A 20,855-nucleotide genomic window follows, 5' to 3' on the forward strand; every position below is an offset into this window, starting at 1 on the left:
CACCCACCCAGCTACATCTGAGAGGAGGCCGAGCCAAGCCTGAGGGAGAGGCTTCTCCAGAGTAAGCATCCAGGCTGCATCCATCACGAGGGATACAGATTCAAATCTGCAACAGATCTCCTGCTTTGGCAGAGGTCCATTTTCAGGGACCCCTCCCCAGCCCTGCCACACACGCGCAGGACAGACGGCCTCTCTGGCCTGAATACCAGATCCTGTTCCTCTCCAAACGTTTTCTCTGGTGATGCACTTGATTATTGTTCCTCTTCACATGGAGACAGCTTTTTCAATCAAAGCCCACTGATCCTCTGTCTCGGCCCTTCATATTTTCTTCTTTGTCCTTTTTTTTGTTATTCGGGAAGGGATCTCGTTTCCCTCCCATGTGACTGAGTTCCACTTTCGACAACATCAATTCAACGTTTTCCTGTCTGCAGTACGGACTTTACTTTTTTATTTTGTAACATCTTTATTGGAGTATAGTTGCTTTACAATGTTGTGTTAGTTTCTGCTGTACAACAAAGTAAATCAGCTGTATGTATACATATATCTCCATATCCCCTCCCTCTTGCGTCTCCCTCCCATCCTCCCTATCCCACCCCTCTAGGTAGTCATAAAGCACCAAGCTGATCTCCCTGTGCTATGCACTGCTTCCCACTAGCTATCCATTTTACATTTGGTAGTGTATATATGTCAATGCTACTCTTTCATTTCGTCCCAGCTTACCCTTCCCCCTCCCCGTATCCTCAAGTCCATTCTCTATGTCTGTGTCTTTATTCCTGTCCTGCCCCTAGGTTCTTCAGAACCATTTTTTTTAGATTCCATATATATGTGTTAGCATATGATATTTGTTTTTCTCTTTCTGACGTACTTCACTCTGTATGACAGACTCTAGGTCCATCCACCTCACTACAAATAACTCAATTTCATTTCTTTTTATGGCTGAGTAATATTCCATTGTATATATGTGCCGTATCTTCTTTATCCATTCATCTGTCAATGGATACTTAGGTTGCTTCCATGTCCTGGCTATTGTAAATAGTGCTGCAATGAACATTGTGGTACATGGTTCTTTTTGAATTATGGTTTTCTCAGGGTATATGCCAGGAAGTAGGCATGGAGGGAACCTACCTCAACATAATAAAGGCCATATATGACAAACCCACCAGCAACATCGTTCTCAATGGTGAAAAACTGAAACCATTTCCTCTAAGATCAGGAGCAAGACAAGGTTGCCCACTCACACCACTATTATTCAACATAGTTTTGGAAGTTTCAGCCACAGCAATCAGAGAAGAAAAAGAAATAAAAGAAATCCAAATCAGAAAAGACATAAAACTGTCACTGTTTGCAGATGACATGATACTATACATAGAGAACCCTAAAGATGCTACCAGAAAACTACTAAAGCTAATCAATGAATTTGGTAAAGTAGCAGGATACAAAATTAATGCACAGAAATCTCTTGCATTCCTATACACTAACGACAAAAAATCTGAAAGAGAAATTAAGGAAATACTCCCATTTACCACTGCAACAAAAAGAATAAAATACCTAGGGATAAACCTACCTAAGGAGACAAAAGACCTGTATGCAGAAAACTATAAGACACTGATGAAAGAAAGACGATACAAAGCGAGAGGTATACCATGTTCTTGGATTGGAAGAATCAACATTGTGAAAATGACTATACTATCCAAAGCAATCTACAGATTCAATGGAATCCCTATCAAACTACCAATGGCATTCTTCACAGAACTAGAACAAAAATTTTCACAATTTGTATGGAAACACAAAAGACCCCGAATAGCCAAAGCAATCTTGAGAAAGAAAAACGGAGCTGGAGGAATCAGGTTCCCTGACTTCAGACTATACTACAAAGCTACAGTAATCAAGACAGTATGGTACTGGCACAAAAACAGAAATATAGATCAATGGAACAGCATAGAAAGCCCACAGATCAACCCACGCACATATGGTCACCTTATCTTTGATAAAGGAGGCGAGAATATACAACGGAGAAAAGACAGCCTCTTCAATAAGTGGTGCTGGGAAAACTGGACAGCTACATGTAAAAGAATGAAATTGGAACACTTCCTAACACCATACACAAAAATAAACTCAAAATGGATTAAAGATCTAAATGTAAGGCCAGACACTATAAAACTCTTAGAGGAAAACATAGGCAGAACACTCTATGACATAAATCACAGCAAGATCCTTTTTGACCCACCTCCTAGAGAAATGGAAATAAGAACAAAAATAAACAAATGGGACCTAATGAAACTTAAAAGCTTTTGCACAGCAAAGGAAACCATAAACAAGACCAAAAGACAACCCTCAGAATGGGAGAAAATATTTGCAAATGCAGTACGGACTTTAATTGCTACTGTATTTTTATTCTTCTTCAAATCCTTCCTTCCCGCCAGGTGCCCCCTTCCGGCTGCTGTCTTCCATTCCATCCAGTTGCCCCCCGTGGTGACCTGCTCCTGTCCTGTGCAGGTCGCGGCACTTTTTTGAAGATATTAAACAGTTCCGCTTAGGGAGTGGGATGGGAGGTCTCTTATAGTAAAACATCTTTAGTTCTTTGACAATTATTTGGAGGTCTGTAGGCAGTATTCATTTATACTTTTGTAGTCGATTATTTGTGGGTCTGTAGGCAGTATTCATTTACATTTTTGTAGTATTTTTTAATAAGAGTTTTTCTTTTTTCCCCCCATTTATTCCTCAAAGATTATCTTGCTGTTCCCTTCCATGATGAGATTTTTCTATCAGATCCACATCAAATGACAAGTTAATAAATCCAAGCCCGGTTCTGGATATTGAGAGGCTTTCAGTACAGTTCAGCTGTACTAGAATAGAATGTTTTCTGGGAGCTGCAATTTCCAGAGCTACTGAATGAGAGGGTCAACCACAGACGAGACAGGGTGGGGAGGGGAAAGGAGAAAAACACTTCTGGTGCCTCCAAAAGCAGCCCCTAGTGATGAAAAATGGCAGAATCAGCCAGCACTGCTGAGCGCAGAGAAACGGTTCTTATCAATGCTGGTGGTGAGGGTCTAACTGGTTCAACCTTTTGAAAAGATAATTTGGCAACAGGAGTCAAGATTTTAATGTGCATATGCCTTTTCATAATAATTTCTCTTTTAGGACTTATACCAAGGGAAAGAAATTGGTCAAGTGTACAAAATGTATATTCCAGGATTATACTCATCGTACTGTTTACATAGTGAAATACTGAAATAGCCTAGCTGCTGACCATTAGGGCACAGTTAAAAAAGGTACAGTCTATGAAATGGAATTTGGTGTAGCCATTAAAATGGTATTTACTGACATGGAAAGGTACCTACAATATATTAAGTTAAAACTGTACACACTGTACAATTCCATTTTTGTTAAAAAGATAAAACCTTGTGTGTGTGTTTACAGAGAATAATTCTGGAAGATACAAATCAAAATTTTACTCGTGACTTTCCTCTAGGTGGTAGGAACTATGAGTGACTTTAATATGTGTTTATTGTACTGACTTTATTTTTATTACTAAGATTAATATTTTGCAATCAGATAAATAAAATTGTTTTTGAAAGAAAAAAAAAACCAAAAAAGACCGGACCATACTCTCTGTGCTGAGTAAGGAATCGTCAGCTGGGGCAGCCGTGGGTCACATGGTTGGTTGGGGCTCACATGTATGTCACATGGTTTCTCCGGGCAGGCAGGGAAGGGGGTCTCCAGGCCTGCTCCCTAAGCTGCTCCCTTAGAGTAAATCCTCCCCAAGCCCTAGGGGCCTCTCAGTCAGGCTTTCACTGGTGTTCCACCCCCATCTCCCTCTCCTCACACACCACCTGTGGGCTGCTGTTCAAATTCCACTTTTTAAATTTTTTTTGGCTGCGTTGGGTCTTCGTTGCTGTGCGTGGGCTTTCCCTAGTTGCGGCGAGTGGGGTCTACTCTTTGTTGCGGTGCACGGGCTTCTCATTGCAGTGGCTTCTCTTGTTGCGAAGCACGGGCTCTAGGAGTGTGGGCTTCAGTAGTTGCAGGACGTGGGCTCAGTAGTTGTGGCACGCAGGCCCTAGAGTGCAGGCTCAGTAGTTGCGGTGCGTGGGCTCTAAGGTGCGCAGGCTTCAGTAGTTGTGGCACATGGGCATAGCTGCTCCGCGGCATGTGGGATCTTCCTGAATCAGGGATCGAACTTCTGTCCCCTGCACTGGCAGGCGGATTCTTAACCACTGTGCTACCAGGGAAGTCCCAAATTCCACTTATTTTTAAAAATTTTTTTATAAATTTATTTATTTATTTTTGGCTGTGTTGGGTCTTTGTTTCTGTGCAAGGGCTTTCTCCAGTTGCGGCGAGCGGGGGCCACTCTTCATCGCGGTGCACGGGCCTCTCACTGCCGCGGCCTCTCCCGTTGTGGAGCACAGGCTCCAGACGCGCAGGCTCAGTAGTTGTGGCTCACGGGCCTAGCCGCTCTGCAGCATGTGGGATCCTCCCGGACCGGGGCACGAACCCACGTCCCCTGCATTGGCAGGCGGATTCCTAACCACTGCACCACCAGGGAAGCCCCCAAATTCCACTTTCTAAATATAGTTGTCGTCTTGTGTCTGAACTCCTTCCTCAAGGACCCAACATGAAGACACTAACACAGTGCCTGGCACACAGAAGGGGATTAATAAGTGCTCGTAGAAAAAAAGTGCTCTTTCTTGAAGTCTCCTGGCCCAAGTATGAACTCCTCTCTCTTCTTCGTAAAGACCATAAAGATCAGAGGAACCTCTGGGGTGCAGCTCGCACAGAACTGGACCCCTCTTCTGTGGCAGGGGACAACTTCAGATTCACACACGTCTCCCCGATCTTCCTCAGATGCTTTACGACAAATGTCTGAGGAGTCCACCGAGAAACTGTCTAGGTCAAATCGGGTATCCTAGACCCAGGCAGAGGAAGGCTTGACTGCTTCTCATCGTGTTCTTGGGCGCCGTCCTCATCCTCCCCAGCCTCTCCCAGCGGCCGGCCCACCTTTCTACCTTCATGTTTCCTGCAGCTGCCACCTGCCCGCTTCCTTGACCTGGTCTTTGAGGAACTACCTCCTCACTGGGGTCTTGGTCTGGTTCTGTCCAGCTCCAGCCACGACCTCGCTCTGCCTCTCACCTCTCTCTCCTTCCTACTTCCAGTTTCTGCCTCTTCCTTTATTCCCTCTCCCCAACCCAGTGCTCCTCAGCCTTTTTCCCCATTAAGTACCCCCCAGGAGCCTTTTCAGTCCCCCCAATTGCCCCTTCCCTCCCACGCAGTCTTACCAAAGAGACCCATGGTACACCTGTGTTATGTTCTGTGGCCCCTTGGAGGACCACAAGCCACTGTAATGTCTGAGACTTTTTGTCCTCCAAGACAAAAAGTTGTCTAGTTTTTGCCCCCTAGGGGTGTCGTCTCCCCAGTTGAGAATGTATGCCTTCACCCACTCAGGCCAGGGCCTAAAGAATTTTCCTACAGGCTGCTACCCATTCTCTTCCCCTGCCTACTGCACAGCTTCTTAGAAGTCCACACTGCTAGTGCCTCTTCAAAGCAACCAAACCAGGTGCTGCTCTGCTGACCCTGCAGTCAAGAACTTCTGCTTGGCACAGCTCTAAAAGGATGTCTCCTCCTGGTGGGGCATGTGCGTGCAGGGGTGTACATGAGTGTATGGTTGATTCTTTCTGGTTGGCATATGACGACTGTTCAAATATTGAAATTTGTTCATCGGAAACATTGTTAGTAGGCCCCAGAAACCAGCAGCTGCAGATCCTCACCAACCAGAAAGGAAGCAAACTGGAAAAAAATGGCAACAGCTGCAATTTCATTACATGAAGTGACAGCTACCACCAAACTTCATGGCCTGGTATTTCTAATCATGGAATGAGAAAAAGAGAGCCTAAAGCACTAAGGAAGGCCGATTGCATGCACATTTCACTTCTGTGGTAACTTCACTCTAGTGAAGAAATGACTTTATCTTTTTGCACAAGGAGGCGTGGGCTTCCTCTTGGGTTAGAAAATGGCAATGCACAGTCAGCAGTTTTGCAGAGGGCTGGGGGAGGGGGAGGCCTGCACAGGCCTCTTGCTGATGTCCACATTTTTGGTTCAACAACTCTATTTTGAGTGTCTACCTTGTACCAGGCACTGCCAGGTGGTGAGTGCACAATGGTGAGCAAAAGGCAGACCCAGGGCAGCCATCACCGGGACTGAGTCTGCTGGGAGAGAGAGACACTAAACACATAACCATACAAATAAATGCAAAGCCACTTATGGTACCTGCCATAGGGAGACACGAAAGACACTCTGAAGTACTGTGGTCCTGGGTCAGAGCTAGCTCTGTCTGAACTGAGGATGGGAATGTGTTCCCAACTGAAGGAACGGCATGTGCAAAGGTCCTGAGGCAAGAAGGAGCTTGGTGTGTGCAAGAAGTCTCGTGGGACCAGACCCAGAAAGCATGAGGGGCAGCACTGATGCAAAATGCACCTGGAGATGAACAGGCAGGGCCCAGCCACACAGGACTTCATGAGGCAAATTAAGGATTTGGGTCTTTATCTTGACAGTGATAAAGTGGGAAATCTCTGCATGTTTTTTAGCAGAGGAGTGAAATGATCATTTCACATTCTGAAAAGACCACTCTGCCATTGTAGGAGGCCAAGGTGGATATAAAAAACCAGTTAGGAATCTACGAGAGAAGATGGTAGCTTAGGCTTGGATATTGTTGGTGGGACAGACAAGGAGAACAGATAGAACTGAAGAATAGTTGGGAGTCAAAATGAACAGGGCCTGGTGATGGATTGGATACGGGAGATGAGATCAATGTGTGGCTGCTTAATTCACTCTACATTTCTTCCCAGAACACAAAATAGATATGCTAGTTCCTTGCTAATCAGGTTTCGCTATCTAAAAAGGAAAGCCAGTAATTTCACAAATAGGGCACCTAATCATTATCTTACTCATCTCGTGAGTCTGTTTTGATTACTGCATTACTCTACCTGATTCAATCCAAAGTCAGAAAAACCCACGTTAAATGAGGAGGTTTAAGAATTGTTTTTAATGAACCATTGACGTGAGCTATAACGACCATCAGAATCTTTATTATAAGTCTACTTAAAAATGCAAACATCTTGGGCTTCCCTGGTGGCGCAGTGGTTGAGAATCTGCCTGCCAGTGCAGGGGACACGGGTTCAAGCCCTGGTCTGGGAGGATCCCACATGCCACGGAGCAACTAGGCCCGTGAGCCACAATTACTGAGCCTGCGCGTCTGGAGCCTGTGCTCCGCAACAAGAGAGGTCGCGATAGTGAGAGGCCCGCGGACCGCGATGAAGAGTGGCCCCTGCTTGCCGCAACTAGAGAAAGCCCTCGCACAGAAACGAAGACCCAACACAGCCATAAATAAATAAATAAATAAATAAAATTAAAAAAAAAAAGCAAACATCTTGTTTGGTTTGTACTCATTAGGTGGAAATAGTTACATTTAACTGTAACTAAGGAAGGTTTAGTCTGCTTCTAACTTTGGCATCACTAATGTCTTCTGAACTGTGTTAAGTTAGTCATATGGATTTCTACAAGTGGATATAATATAAAGAGACCTTTTTTTTTTTGCATTTGACACCCAAGACTGATTTTAAATCTTCCTTGGTTCTTTATCTCTACTCCTCCCTACATGCGTTAAAAATGCAAAGAAGACATAGTTCCAGGATGATTAGCCATGTGTTATCCTTTGAAAATTGGCAGTTAAGACCCTTAAATAGGTCCAGCTTAAAAAAAAGTCATTGCAATTCCAATTATTTTGTTGTCTCACACATGCAGCTTCCATTACTTATAACATTTAAAAAAACCTAGGTCGGCATGATTCATTCCTTTGCTCACTAAGCATTTAGCAGCCATCGCTACACACCGGGCACTGGAGAAACCAAGGAGACCTCAGGGGGCTCACAGGAGGCAGCAGGCCGGGGATGGCTAGAGGACGGAGCGTTATGGTGGGGGAGAGGAGGATGGGTCGGCAAGGAGAGGGCGCCACGCAGCCAGTGACAGGGCACGGGGCGTCCTGGGGGACACCGAGGCAGGTACCCCATGGCTGTGAAGGTGAGAGGAAGGAGGTGTAGGTAAGGTGGGCAGCAAGGGGTCCTAAGCCGTGCAGGAAAGGTTTTAATTCACACTGAAGGGCACAGGCTGGCCAGTGAAGAATGTGTGTCGAGCAGAAGAGTTACAGGTCCGGGTTTGCCTTTCAGAACCACTACATCCGGAGTATACGTGTGGAGGCATCAGAGAACGGACTGGAGCGAGGGGCGATGCAGGGACCAGGGAGACTGCTACACGACACAGCCAAGGAACCGGCAGAGCCTCAACAAGGGGAGGGTGCAGACAAGGGAAGCGATGAGGAGGCTGGGGCTAGAGGACGCAGTGACCAGCTGGACACGGAGGGAGAGGGACGATTCCAAGGGGACTCCAGTTTCAGGCCGGAGGGGAGGGTGAGGCCACTGGTTAGACTGGAGCGGAGGTGGGGGGTCGGGAGGAGGAAGTGGCTTTTTCAGTTCGGGGACCTGTGGGTCTTTCAGGAGACACGGCTCAGGAGGCAGCTGAACCAGGGGGAATCTGGACGCTAGAGGAAGGGTGTGGGCTGCAGGTAAGAGGCTGGTGGTGAGCAGCGCAGAGCTGCAGCTGGGCTGGGTGAGGCCACCCAGCGAGCGAGGGCAGGATGAGAAGAGAAGTGGGCAGGGGAGCATCGGCGTCACGGGGCCAGCAGAAGCAGCAGGGCTTAGGGGAGGTGGAAGGAGAGCAGCGGAGCGGGGTGGGGAGGGGGGAGAAGGGATGAAATGGGGGTGACTTGCAGGGGCTTCAGGGGAGGGAGCAGTGGAGGAGGGAAGCAGACAAGGGCCAGAACCCATTTACATTCAGTCCTGGGCAGGGGGGCCACCGCTAACCTGGAGGCGACAGCTTTGGGGGTGGTGCAGAAGAGATTTCCCTCTCCCACCCCATGACAGGACTCCCACAAGGACAGCAGTGTCCATCGGTCTGTGAAGGTTTGGGGGCATGAAACACAGGATAGAGCGAAAAAGGATGGGGAGGGCAAAATGAGATTCTTAATGGACTCGTTGATCATTTCCATTAGTCACAGGGTCTCTCTCATCCCTAGTGCCTGAAATTCTATGAGCCTCAACTCAACCAACCAGGAAGGAAAGAAAACACAGACTCCCTGAGACCCACCCACTTCTGGGACTCACACGAGTGACGGTTTCCTGGCTTGAGCGGATGTAACAAGTAATTTGGGTATGTGTGATCATGTTCCTTCTCAACAGTTTTTACCCCAGGTGCCATTAATTTCTTTATATCCAGTGGCATCAGCTTCTTTTTTCTAAGACTGCGAACCCAAGAGGGCAGGGACCCGATTTCCTTACCTCACCTCTAAAACTGAGCACAGCATCGTGAAACGATAGCCAATGCGAGCACACTTTTTGGACAGTGGAGTACACTTTCAATAATCTCTGAAGCAATAAAGAACAAATCAATGTCACGTTCCATTAGCAACCCTTAAAACGGGCTCCATGATCTCATGAACGCCAAGGCCATGTACACTTGGTCTGGTAGATGGGAACGCTCTCTGGGCTTTTGTGAAAGGACAGGTACCAGGGGTTGGATAATCCTGAGAAGTCCTTCCCCAAAGCATCGTTATCACCGGGGGACAAATGAACCAAAGGTTTCAGGTTTAAGACAAACACATCCTACAGAACTTTAGGATGATGATGAGAATTCCAAGAAGGCAACTTTACCTTTGAAATTGATCTTTATGGTTAATCCAGCCTTAATGACAGTATTGGTGCAAAGCAAGAAGGAATGTTAGAAAACCCTGAGCCTGCTGAGCCCCCAAAGACAAACTTCACCATGACAAGGGAACCATTAAAGCAGAGGGAAAAAAACCAAGGCCCCCCCAGACATCACCTACTCCTGGTCATGTATTTATATCACTAAGTAAACATTTACACTATTTTTTTGAAGTATGTAAATTTTAAAACCAAGGCACGAACATTCACATTCAGATCTGCTTTAGATGTGAGACGTAGGTGCTACTTCACACACCAGAGGCCTTAGAATTTCTCTAACTTTGCAGGAAGAGAGGCAGTTGTAATTGGGACTTGGCTTCCTGGCATGACAATAAGGTACTGATACAATCAGATGATAATTAGCAAAGACTCAAAGAAGCAAAGACTCTTTGAAAGTCAAGGGGGAGCTCGTGGGGTTACCCACACATACCTGCCCAAAGTTTTCTTCATCAATGCAAAACATAAGGTCCAGTTCAGTCGGATCATTTTCTAAGATCCATTTCAAAGAGTTGTAGTATTCACTATCCTACAGAAATGAAACAAAAATTAAAATTAAGCATTTTTTCCCAAAATATACACTCACTTCTTTAAATAATTATGTCCTTGCAATGTAATTCCATCCAGAATCTCAAGAAATGCATTAGTCATGTTTCCAGCTCTACCCCAAACCTACTCTTCCACTTTAATTTAAAAATACAAACTAAAAAACTGCTTTGGTAGTAACGGGGGTTTGTAGTCGGATCCTGCCCTCTGCGGAGAGGAAGCAGCCTGCTCCGGACGGCCGTCGTAAAATCACAGAACTGAACACGCAGAGATTAACATACTCCCAATATTTTAAGAGTGAAATTATCAGAAGAAAGTAGGAAGGATAGAGAATGTTCTAATTCAATACCAATGGCTTCAAGTTATGCCCCTTCCTGTGCTTCCACCACTCTCTGCAAGTCACTGTGAGCAAAGAGGAAGGCTGCCCTGGTGTCAAAACCCAGCACACAGGCCCCGAGAGCCTGGGCTCCTCTGTCTCTTGGGCAGCCCCAGGGGCTCCATGAAGACAAAACAGAATGTGTGCACCAGCTGTCAACATGGGGAATAAAATTAATTTAGACTTGAAGAGAGATTTTTATACTCCTAGCTTCCTCATCATACAGTAACAAAAGCATAAAGCCTAAGCTAAAGGTAAAAGCTGAAGAGAAACTTGACACGGGTACGGTGGACACACAGAGCTGCCCGCCCGTGGAAAACCCAGCTGAGCGGACTTGTGTGCGCTGCTGGCCTTCTACTCTCCTGCCACACTCAGAGGACGAGCTGTGAGGGAGGGGTACACGGCTCACACACCCAACCACACAACACGTACAGCCAACACGGCAGCGAGGCTGAGGGGAGGAAGACGCTTTCTGACTCAAGTGACAGAATGTGAAAGCAGAGCTGCAAACACCCCAAATGGACGAAGATGCTTCCTGATGGCCCCGTGTGTGGCTGGTGAATGGTGAGAGGTGAGAGGTGAGAGGTGAATGGCGGGAGTACAGGTAAATTAAAAGAAAAACAGAAGCAAAAGTATACTAGGAAAAGAGCATCAACTTTTGTTTTTTTATAGAAAAGCCTTTCAACTCTAAAATGGTCAGCCTAGATTAAATAAGTTAAATGCAACACGAAAACCCAAGTCAAAAGTTAGCAATTATTTTCTAACTTTTCATTCCTCTCCTACACTGTAGTGGTCAGTTACCCTTCTTCCATATCTGGGATGAGTATAAATAGTCTTCCCTTCATCTACTGTTTTGGTCTGGCTCCCTGCCATTTTTTGAGGTCGGAAAACAGAGGGATAGCAGATGAACCTCTAAGTGTTCAGTATTAGCAGTTTTCCATGGAAAACAAGGGCAGCAATGAGGTCTCCAAATGACCCTTGGATTTAATTTGGTCAAACCAGTTCTGAGTAAGCAGAGGTAACTGAGATGTGGGTGTACCCACCCTAAATACCATGAGTCTAGGAAATGTGAACAATGATTTGCTTATTAAAAAAGTTAGGGAGATCAGTTAAGCTCTTGAACAATCCCTGTTGTCCATACCGAATGACGATGCCCATAAAAATTGCTGTGACTACAACATGGTCTCAACTACCTTTCCATAAGGCACAAGCTGCTGGTGGGGTCCACGGGAGTGACCTCTATTTACTCACCACAGATTCCATGTCATTCAGAGTTATCTGCTTTCCCAGCATCATTTTGTAAAACGGTCGAATGAAGAAACCTAAAACACGGTGAAAACTGAGTTAGTTTCAAATCTTTGATGATGCTGTGCATCAGAGCATTAAATAAAAGATTAACCTGCTTTCATTTGAATGAGAGACCGGGACAGAACAATCAAGGGTTTTCTACAGTAAGATGAGGGCCTGGTTTGGGGCAGGGTTGGGGGTTAGGGGGTTAGGGGTTTAGGAAGGAGGGCAGTTATACTAACAGAGATGGTACAGCAGAGGGGTGAGGTCAGAAAGGCTGCTGGAGGTGACAAATGAGCTTCAGGCACAATCGGGAATCTGTAGCGCAAACAGGGCGCACGCACGGGGGAGAAAAGGGCACTCCCAGCAGAAGGACAAGACTGGGGACTCGCCAGGACCGAAGCACAGGGCGTCCCGGGCAGACAGGCCAGAGAAGGGACTGGGCAGGGAGTGTACAGCTTACACGAGGTGCCGGAGAGTCTGGGCTGCTGCCCAGGGCCAAGGGGAGTCACTGAAACGCCAGGGGGCAATTCCACCTGCATTTCAGTGTCATCGCTTGGGCAGTAATGGGAAGAGCAACAGGAAGGGACAGGAAGGGAAAGAGGGAGGCCGTTCAGAAGGCTGTGCAGTCTTCCCGGGGGCGGGGGGGGGGGTGATGACGGCCCGAGGGAGGCAAGGGCGGTGGCAACACCGCCATGACCGTGCAGATGCCCCGCAGGGACCCCACCTCACCCCGTCCCAGGCAAGTCAGCGTCACACGCCTCCTGACACAGGCGCCCCCGGAACCTCAGTCCTCCCCCTGCACCCTCAACTCCCACCCTCAGCGCCCCCTCCAGGTCTAACCAGCCACCCTCGCAGCCCGTTTCCGCTCCCACTGGCTTCAGTGCGCCCCTGCGGCTGAGGCTCAAACCCCCTGCCGTCTGGGGGGTGAAGCCACAGAAGGGAGCAGGGGCTGATCTGATGTGCAGCGTGTCTGCTCTGCCTCCAGGGCCGTTCACGGTCCCGGGAAACAAAGACACTGCTGGCCACACACCTGGGGGCGTTCGGGCTCTTCTCCTTGCAATTCCCGAGGACACGGTTACCTCCTATCTCCTTCTGCAGCCGGGACCTAGATGCCCCCATCACTACTCCAAGCAGCCTTGACTCCTGGCCCATCCTCGCTCTTCTGAAACGATCCCAGCTTCTAAGTGCGCCAACCCCACCGCAGCCTCCTGGCGAGGCTAATCCTGGTAAAGTACTCCCTGGCCCTCCGGCGGAGTCGAGAGCTCCCTGTGTTCCCTTCTGCTGGACTCTGGACCCATGTTCCCTGCACCCTCACTAGAACATCGGTCCCCTCAGGTCAGGATCTTAGATTAAACTTCTCTCTATTTCCCCTGTAGCAACTAACAACGTCTTCTTGCTCGGCAGAAGGTAAATAACGGACATTCTAATAATCTATGGCATGACTCCAGTGCTGCAAATTAAAATAGATTCACTGTATATACATATACAGAGTGAGACCAGTTTCCTTCTAATCAGAAAAAAACGTGTTTACTCCTGCCACCAGCCCCGCCCCCGTAAAAAATAAAATGTTGAAATTAGAGGATCAAAATCAGCTAGCAATTACCAGTAAAAATTTATTAAAGGAGAAAGTACACAGGGTACATCAATTATGTACTAGCATAGCTAAGGTTCCATAAATGCAATTCACATAATTCTCCTGGAAATCTCTCTCTACACTAACTGCAGTGTCAATCTTAAATCTTGCTCTGCCTTCTACCCTCAACCATTTCACCCCTAAATTCTTCAAAAATATTTCTGATTCTCTTTCCTCACTGATGATTTCTGTAATGTTCTCTTAAGGGCACTACTTTTTCAAAGACCAAATCCATAAGAAGTCTCTACTATAAGCCTATTGATACAGCCGGGGGGTGGGGGTTTCACTCCTAACTTCCAAGGTACCTTGAAATTCTTGGTACTTTGCATGACTTACGTGCTCTAGCTAATAATGAGATTATTTTGTGCCATCTGTTTCAGCAGTGATCCCAGGGGTCAGGGTCTTAGCTGAGTTATAACACTGCTTTGAAATTATTTACAGTCTCTTCACATTCAAAAAAATGGTAATTTGGGGACAAACAGGACAATGGCAGGATATTGGCTGAATTAGACTGTTTTAATGAACTTTTCAATCCGTACTTTCCATCTGTCATCAAATCTAGTTCCTGCTAAAGAAACGTTATTCTGGAAAACATAGAAAATGCAAAAATACAGAATGTTCTGTGCTTCACACTTAAGTTTTTCAAAAAAATTTTTTTCAAACTGTGTGTTGACACTATGTCTTCAGTGCTCAGATTAAGATGACACCAGGAAAAAGCACCTTCATTATGGACAAAACATTAAAGAAACTACTGATTTACAGAGGAAGAACCAGTGAAGCACTTTTGCTTAAAACCTATGATGCGAAAGATAAGACACCTGATAAGAGACCAGAGACAGCACTGTCCAATTTTTATTACTTCAACACTTTTTAATAACTTACCATCTAAAAGTTTCCCATGAAATACTGCCAGACCAGCAACTCTTCCAATAAAAGTGAAATAGGACAAATGATCTTCATTACAGAGGCCTGAATTGGGATTGATCTGAAGTGTGTAGTTGTCCCTTTTTAGGGAGGGAGAGAGGGAAAAAGAAAGGTGGTGAATAAATGCAATGAATAAGAAATGCAAGAATTTGAATTTTCCACTGCTGCCTGTCATTAAACTTTTACAGTGTGCCTGCAAACATCCTGTACCTGACAGATACGGCATAAAAGCTAGACAACGGGGCTTATTTAGTTAGCTCTTTTCCATGACCAAGGACAGAGGTCTACTAGAGCTGGTGGATACGCCCTGTTATGTTAAACCGTGACAAACTGGATATCTGACTACTGCTGATCGACAAAAATCTCAATTTCATACGGTTCAGCCAAGTAGTTTTGGAAGCTGAGAAACCCCACATACCAAAGGGGCTGGACATGGATTCCCAGCTATGTGTGAGTGCAACAGGTTGTCTCTGTGAGAAAGGGGGTTAACTCCCTTGAGAAGCTTTGGTTTGGGGATTAAAATTTTTCCCGGGGGTCCAACCCCTGATCCATCTGACCAGCATTCTGCCCTGAAAGGCCCGGAGGCCACTGGGAGCAACATACGGCTGTCCCAACAGTGCAAACCTCAAAATGTTGACGTGCACCTAATCGTCCTTCTTTGGTCTCACAGTCAGGAGCATCGGTGGTTTGCAAAATGGGCTCCGTGGCCAGATTCTCCTGGGGGCAGCTTTGGGAATGTGGGTAAGAGGTGCAGATCTCGCCTCTGCATCCTCCCCTCCACTTCAATGGCTTTTATCAATTTTACAAAATGGGAAATTCTTAGCCGGAGCATCGGAGAAGAGCACTGAGGCTGCCTTCCAAAAGAGCCCCCAGGAGACTGGCACCAGGGGAGAGACACGGGAGAACCCTTGTCCCCACAGAGCACAGGCTGCTTTTCAAGGTCAACTGTTTTACCGGAGGCTCGGGTCCTGCCTAAGCCTTTGGAGAAGCCACAGCCTGGAGGAGGAAAGGGTGGCCTTGCAAGTAGCCAATGTTTGATTCCCGAGAAAGCAATCGACTCTGCCTCGGTCTGCATGCCTGGCAGTGATGAAATCCTAATGCGGGGGCGGGGCGGTCTGGGCCTTCCCTCACAGGCCCAGGGCATGGTCCTTTGGATCCTAAAGGATGGGTCCTCAGTTTGCCTTTAAGTAATTTGACTTCAGAAACTATTCTTGTTCATAAGACAACAACCTTCTGAATTCTGACAGTGACAAATTCTCCTGAATTAACATAACGTTACGAATGAAAATTGCCTTGTTCCTTACCGTAAGTACCCAACACATTTTCAATCTCAATTACATGAACCCAACAGACGAGAAGAATTATTTTTAGGTGTTCACAGAGTACGTTAGTTCACCATGTGGAGTCAGACCTGTTCTAGACTTACAAGGGGTGGCGGGGAGGGGCTGAAATCAGCAGCGTTAATTCACCTCTGAGTGAGCTGCTTATTCTTTCATTAAGTTTAAATTCATGAAGAATAAAACTGCTTCAGTGTGGTCACCTTCTGAATGCACTCCAGACACTTACGTTGCAGAGTACTCGAACAGACCGTAATAGGGGTTGAACATCTCTTTGGACAGTAAGAAGAACCATTCTCTGGCCACGCCCCCGTAGTCCAGACCTTTTTCTGATTCAAATTCAATCCACAGCCTAGCTTTCAGGACATCTGGTCTTTTCACAGACATGATTCTCCGATAGGACTCTTCAAATATGTTATTTCTGTGAAGTTTCATTTCAAACCTGTTTGGAATATCAGCCTAAAAACAAGAGAAAAAAAACCCCACACACCATCAGACAGTAAATATACACCTTACTTCCTAACAGAAAAAAAAAAAAAAGAACAAAGAGCAGAAATGATTGCAGCCTTCACATAAACAAGCAATGATGAATGGTTCCAACTGAAACTCTCTCCTTTCTAGATTGTTCTTCACACAGACAGAAAGCCTGTGTCAGGAGGAGACACACAGCATCCACCAGCAGGTGTCAGACTGAGCCAGCAACACGCGCTGCGGAAGAAACTATGCTGAGTGAAGACGATCATCCTCTCTCCCTTTTATAAGCAATTGCGGGGCACTTGTCCACCCACTGGCAACTGAAATATGGTCAACTCTGTATATTGTTTTAGTCAAAGAAAGGGACTGTAGTCCAGGGGATTAAAACCCATAGACAATCCCCACCTGGCCAGGCTGGGATGACCCTCAGCCCTGGTAGGGACTCCAGCTGGTAGCCGTGACCATGATGCCTACAAGCTAGTTCTGTTGCCACGGGGAGTGGGACCCTGATTATCATGGCCAAGTTGTGGGAAAGCATCCCAAAGGCAACAGTTAATAAACGTGAAAACAAAAAAGCACTTGATTGAAGCTGTGAATAACTGCTTCCTGGAAAAACAGGTCCAGGGTCAGCTTTGCCATGATGATGGATCTACAGAGTCAGTTTCCAGGCAGAAGGTACCACGGTGCAAGTGCCACAAAGTGAGACAGCGTGATATCTACAGTCATCACATCACTGGAGGAAATGCAGGCAACTCACAAAGAAACACTGGAATTCCACAGGTTCAAATTTGAGTCATTTCAAAAGGAGTTACTCAGGAGCTCCTTGAGTCAGGATGTTAGAAGAGAGAACAGAACCCCTAAGAGGGAGCTCCCCGAGGCAGAGGCTGTGTTTCAAGCGTCTCTGCATCCCCAGTGCCTCATCCATAGCAGAGGCCGGGAAAATGAGGCATCAGCTGAGGGAGTAGAGTGGGGTGGGGGAGATGTGGAAGGAGCACAGGCAAATGGGGGTGATCTGAGCTGCAGCTTTCCCCAGTGAGGAAGCCAAGAAATGGTGACTGGAACAAAAACACCCCCAAAATAGTGAAGGCACAAACTTAGGAGAAAATTGGTAAAATTTATACCAGAGAGGTGAAATCAGAGAAAAACAGAAGACATAGTGTTAAAGTATTTGGGGAGATATGTCAGTAGAAAATATAATATTGTAATTTAAAACACTGCCTGTAAAAAGCCTTACAGGGTTTCTCAGTTTTGTCAGAATCTTAACGGGTTTCCTGGTAAGAAATTTAATCTGAAAATTACACTTGGTCTTAATATGTCAAATATTATAAATTATATTTTTGTTGTACATATCATCATTAAAACTGTACTTCTGAATTTAAAGGGACTTGAACATTTTTCTAATTAGGATCTAGGTTTTATTAAATAGGATAACTATAATTGATTGCATAGGCTTCTCCACATTTTTTCACTAGTTCCTGAATTATTTTACACCTCATAAAAATCATTTCTATTTTTTAATGTATTACATAAGAAATTACCTTCAGGTGATTTGATATGTAATACCAAGTTAATATTCACTTACCATGTCTGTTAAAAAGAAAATTCAGATTGAAGATCCAGGTGGATCAAAGTGCAGTGAGAAAAGGAAGGTCATATTTTTAGTATACACATAACAGTAAGAAACGAGTTGTTCTCAGTGATGTAATTTTGGTAACTTACAAATGACTAAAACAGCATTTTTGGAAGACATGTACTCACAGGTTTCTTTAATTTCTTCCTAAAGTAGTCATATTTCTGCTTAAATTCTCTGGAGTAAGGAACAGCCTGGAAGACAAATGTATAAATATAGATAATATGAACAACATGCTTGAAATTTTATGTATACTAAGCCAACATTCAGAAAATTTCATGAATCATGAACCTTAAAATCGTCACTCTCCATATAACCACTGAAATTTACATAATGCCTACATAGCACATGTGAACGTTCTAGAAATGATTAAGGTTAATCAGCACTGAATAGGGCTTTCACCTCTGAAAACAACAATATGGATATTCAAGAAATCATTTAGAGGTATTATACATAAACTAAATAGACTTTCCATGTGACTTCTGTCTGAATATGCATCAGGGTGCATTGTAATTTTTTTATAGGTTGTAGTTTAGGTAAGTTATTGGCTATCATACTTTAACACACAACTCCAAATGAGGTAAGTTATTGGCTATCATACTTTAACACACAACTCCAAATGACCTACACTGTTGATCAGAAAAGACTAATTGTGCTTTAAAAATCTTTGGGAGATGAATAGCCAAAGCCATTTTGAGAAAAAGAAACGGAGCTGGAGGAATCAGGCTCCTACACTTCAGACTATACTACAAAGCAACAGTAATCAAGACAGTATGGTACTGGCACAAAAACAGAAATATAGATCAATGGAACAGGATAGAAAGCCAAGAGATAAACCACGCACATATGGTCACCTTATTTTTGATAAAGGAGGGAAGAATATACAATGGAGAAAAGACAGCCTCTTCAATAAGTGGTGCTGGGAAAACTGGACAGCTACATGGAAAAGAATGAAATTAGAACACTCCCTAACATCATACACAAAAATAAACTCAAAATGGATTAAAGACCTAAATGTAAGGCCAGACACTATAAAACTCTTAGAGGAAAACACAGGCAGAACACTGTATGACATAAATTACAGCAAGATCCTTTTTGACCCACCTCCTAGAGAAATGGAAATAAAAACAAAAATAAACAAATGGGACCTAATGAAACTTAAAAGCTTTTGCACAGCAAAGGAAACCATAAACAAGACAAAAAGATAACCCTCAGAATGGGAGAAAATATTTGCAAATGAAGCAACTGACAAAGGATGAATCTCCAAAATTTACAAGCAGCTCATGCAGCTCAACATCAAAAAACCAAACAACCCAATCCAAAAATGGGCAGAAGACCTAAATAGACATTTCTCCAAAGAAGATATACAGATTGCCAACAAACACATGAAAGGATGCTCAACATCACTAATCATTAGAGAAATGCAAATCAAAACGACAATGAGGTATCACCTCACACTAGTCAGAATGGCCATCATCAAAAAATCTACAAACAATAAATGCTGGAGAGGGTGTGGAGAAAAGGGAACCCTCTTGCACTGTTGGTGGGAATGTAAATTGATACAGCCACTATGGAGAACAGTATGGAGGTTCCTTAAAAAATGAAAAATAGAACTACCATACGACCCAGCAATCCCACTACTGGGCATATACCCTAAGAAAACCGTAATTCAAAAAGACACATGCACCCCAATGTTCATTGCAGCACTATTTACAATAGCCAGGACATGGAAGCAACCCAAGTGTCCATCGACAGATGAATGGATAAAGAAGATATGGCACACATATACAATGGAATATTACTCAGCCATAAAAAGAAATGAAATTGAGTTATTTATAGTGAGGTGGATAGACCTAGAGTTTGTCATACAGGGTGAAGTAAGTCAGAAAAAGAAAAAATACCGTATGCTAACACATATATATGGAATCTAAAAAAAAAAAAAAAAATGGTTCTGAAGAACCTAGGGGCAGGACAGGAATAAAGAGGCAGACATAGAGAATGGACTTGAGGACACGGGGAGGGGGAAGGGTAAGCTGGGACGAAGTGAGAGAGTGGCATGGACATATATACACTACCAAATGTAGAACAGATAGCTAGTGGGAAGCAGCCACATAGCACAGGGAGATCAGCTCAGTGCTTTGTGACCACCTAGAGGGGTGGGATAGGGAGGGTGGGAGGCTCAAGAGGGAGCGGATATGGGGATATATGTATACATATAGCTGATTCACTTTGTTATACAGCAGAAACTAACACAACATTGTAAAGCAATTATGCTTCAATAAAGATGTTAAAAAAAAATCTTTGGGAGAAAAGTAACAAGCAGAAAGGCAAGCGAACTGATACACTTGTCAAGGAAAAAAAGTGGGTAAACAGCATGCTGGAAAAGTCCTCATTTTAGGAGTTGACTATTTAGAGGTCGTGGGCAAGGATTTCTTTAAATCTGGAATGCTGTATCTATGGAGCAGAGTGATGATACCACAGGAGTGAGCTCAGTAACTGAGCTAACATTATTCATAAGTTCTGGAATCTCTTCAGGCAAAGTAATTACATTTTTATATAGTCATTTAAATATTCGGTACTTGCTATGATGTCAAGTAGCTTACAGTATCCGAGAGTCAGAGCCGTGACTTCAGGCGATGGAAGAGGCTTACAATTTTTTTTATGAAGCAGGAAGGATTGCTTCTGCACACACGCGGACGTAACTGTGACAGCCTCACACTCAGAACTCATTACTTTTTAGTGCATAGTGTGAATTTGGGCAAGAATACTTCTGCTGATATCATTTTGTGCTACATTAATAAAATACACTGATCCTTTGCAAAGTGTCTCCAGACTCTAAACC

The 20,855-nt window shown here is 44.8% G+C and overlaps 1 protein-coding gene across 8 annotated transcripts in view; it reads right to left on the bottom strand.

Moving 5' to 3' along the window:
• NEDD4L (NEDD4 like E3 ubiquitin protein ligase) overlaps positions 1–20,855 on the bottom strand; it is a 336,292-nt gene that overhangs the window by 14,080 nt on the left and 301,357 nt on the right. For all 8 annotated transcript variants that reach the window (XM_061170523.1, XM_061170522.1, XM_061170524.1 and 5 more), the window contains 5 exons: positions 18,142–18,207; positions 16,139–16,368; positions 14,531–14,652; positions 11,977–12,047; positions 10,237–10,332 (listed from right to left, as the gene is read on the bottom strand). In XM_061170523.1, the coding sequence (XP_061026506.1) occupies positions 10,237–10,332; positions 11,977–12,047; positions 14,531–14,652; positions 16,139–16,368; positions 18,142–18,207 (585 nt within the window). The remainder of the gene's footprint in view (positions 1–10,236; positions 10,333–11,976; positions 12,048–14,530; positions 14,653–16,138; positions 16,369–18,141; positions 18,208–20,855) is intronic.

This window comes from Eubalaena glacialis, chromosome 15 (genome assembly GCF_028564815.1).
Source record: "Eubalaena glacialis isolate mEubGla1 chromosome 15, mEubGla1.1.hap2.+ XY, whole genome shotgun sequence".
In the NCBI taxonomy this organism is placed as follows: domain Eukaryota; kingdom Metazoa; phylum Chordata; class Mammalia; order Artiodactyla; family Balaenidae; genus Eubalaena; species Eubalaena glacialis.